Below are 2,483 nucleotides of genomic sequence, written 5' to 3'. Positions count from 1 at the left end.
ATAGCCATCTTTTGTCTCCAAGAAATGCATCTTACTAACAAATCAAAAACACAGGAAAGGATGAAATTTTGAAAAAGATCTTTGAAGGAAATGGATTCCAAAGCATACAGAAAGAGTTTTACTCATATATGATAAAATAGGCTTCAAAATTAGTCAAAAGAGGTCAAGAAGGTCATTTTAATAAAGGGAATAAGCTAGCAAGAAAACAGCTCATAAATATTTTTGCCTAGGCTGACCATGAACCACAATCCTTCTGATCTCAGCCTCTTAAGTATACTGGAATACAGGCATGAACAACCTTGTCCAGCCTCTTTGTTCAACATCTTCATACTCTTAATCACTTTTGGAGACAGTTATTGACATTTGATTCTTTATTCCTGCTATATATGGTTGCACTCTGTGCAATATGTCACAGAAACTTTTTCAGAATCTTGACTATATACTATTTTAGATTGCTGTTATTTTATTTATCACAAACATATAGAGAGTATCTTTGCATGTATACATACATATCTTTGTTTTACTACACATTTATAATAATGTTAATACACAATTATGATAATCTTTCTATTGGCTAGTTTCCTAAGGTATAAGTGGAATAAGGTATTAAATAGCATATTTTAAACCTACAGTTTAGGAGCAAAACAAGTTTAGGAAAGAAAGATTTTTGATAAATTCCATATTATGATGTCTGGTTCTTGTTCTTTTATTGAATGGTAAAGCATAAGAAGAAGTTTGAAGGAAACAGAACCACAACAGTATAACAGAGAGCATACAATTAAAAGCAAAGAATAAAAAGTAAGGACCAAATTTAAGAGAAACAACATGTCAGTAAGAGAAAAACAAGTAATTACAAACAATGCCTTCAGAATGAGAAAATTAATATTTGAGCTTTCTCCTATCATCATCCTATCCCTCTATTTCTTCATTTTTCTTCAAGTGTTTGTCAACATTTTCAACCACTACACATGAACACATGAAAGGACCTTTTCCAGTGGTACATTGAACTGTGAAGAATTGTAGAGGATCAAGCTGCTCAGTAAATACTTGTGAGAAAAAAATGATCATTTTAAAAGGTATTTGGGAGATGGGAAAGTGAAGGATATGGTCTCCCTAAAAGGAGGAGTGAGAATGAGTCAGAACATGGTGATTTAAGCAGGATGTAAGTGCCCTCAGAAGTTTGTCTGTCGTGGATTAAAAACGGCTAACTACTGACAGCTTGCTTATACACCAAGAAACTAGAAGAGGCCAGGTAAAACGGAGCAGATCCCACTTGTGAGTTTGTTAAGAGTGTGCTCCCTAAGCAGTCTTCCTGTTCATTAGTTTCCTCAGGCCTTGCTTCAAGTCTTTGTTCCTCAGGCTGTAGATGAAAGGATTTAGCATGGAGGAGAAAACTGTGTAGACTATTGTCGCCATGTGGTCCTGGGTCGTATACGTGGACACTGGCTGTAAGTAGACGTAGAAGATGCTTCCATAAAAGAGTGACACGACGGTGAGGTGAGACCCACAGGTGGAGAAGGCCTTACGTTTCCCCGCAGCGGAGGGAATCTTCAGAACTGCGATGAGGATTCGTAAGTAAGAGAAAGCAATGCACACAAAGGGGGTCACCAACACCACAGCCCCTTCCATTAGTAACACAACTTCGTTGACAAGTGTGGAAGAGCAGGATAATTTCATCAGAGGGCTGAGGTCACAGAGAAAATGGTGGATGACATTGGAGTCACAGAAGGTGAGACGATTCAGCAAAAGTACATGGAGGAGTGAGTGGAAATGAGGAAATGAACAAGAGAAGCTCACCAACAGGACACAGAGGCGGGGGTTCATGGTGGTGACGTAGTGGAAGGGGTCACAGATGGCCACGTAGCGGTCAAAGGCCATGACTGCCAGAAGACAGCTGTCACTGTTTCCCAAGGCATAGAGGAAATACATTTGCGTCAGGCATCCGGAATAGGAGATAGTCTTTCTTTCTGACAGGAAGTTTGCCAGCATCTTGGGAACGACAGTCGTAGTGAAGCAAATGTCGGTGAAAGACAGGAAACTCAGGAAAAAATACATGGGGGTCTGGAGACGGGGATCTGTGCGGATGGCCAGAATGATGAGCAGGTTCCCTGCGACGGTGACCAGGTAAATGATGAGGAAGAGGACGAAGAGTGGTTTTTGTTGCTCAGGCTGAGAGGAGAGTCCCAGGAGGATGAACTCGGAGACGCTGCTGGTTTGATTGACTCTTTCCGTTGACTTGGTCTCCATTATAAAGACCATTTGTTACTTAACCTAATCCAGTTTTATAACCCAGATCCCACGAACCCAGGAATTCTTTGTTTCATCTGTCAGGTCACACTTAGCTACTGGGTAGGCATAGTTTATCACTCTCATAGGCTTTCTCTGGTTTTCCCACCCAGATGTGGTTGTGGGCATCAACCACAACTTTATATTGAAAGCTGGAAGGACAGAAGTAGACTTTTCCTTTAGATACTTCTACAGCT

At 40.3% G+C, this 2,483-nt stretch overlaps 1 protein-coding gene across 1 annotated transcript; it reads right to left on the bottom strand.

The window, feature by feature from the left end:
* Window positions 1-1,299: 1,299 nt before the first annotated feature.
* Window positions 1,300-2,247, bottom strand: LOC105996114 (olfactory receptor 1L8). Its single transcript, XM_013030095.1, has one exon. The coding sequence runs from the start codon at window positions 2,245-2,247 to the stop codon at window positions 1,300-1,302; it is 948 nt and encodes a 315-aa protein (XP_012885549.1).
* Between the last annotated feature and the right edge of the window lie 236 nt (window positions 2,248-2,483).

Source organism: Dipodomys ordii, unplaced genomic scaffold (assembly GCF_000151885.1).
Source record: "Dipodomys ordii isolate 6190 unplaced genomic scaffold, Dord_2.0 Scaffold127, whole genome shotgun sequence".
Classification (NCBI taxonomy): domain Eukaryota; kingdom Metazoa; phylum Chordata; class Mammalia; order Rodentia; family Heteromyidae; genus Dipodomys; species Dipodomys ordii.
The sequence above is the reverse complement of the archived record's forward strand: the minus strand, read 5'-3'. Positions and strand labels throughout refer to the sequence as shown.

Excerpts from the sequence above, each read along its gene's own strand:
- LOC105996114 (XM_013030095.1), bottom strand. The coding sequence starts at position 2,247 with ATGGAGACCAAGTCAACGGAAAGAGTCAATCAAACCAGCAGCGTCTCC.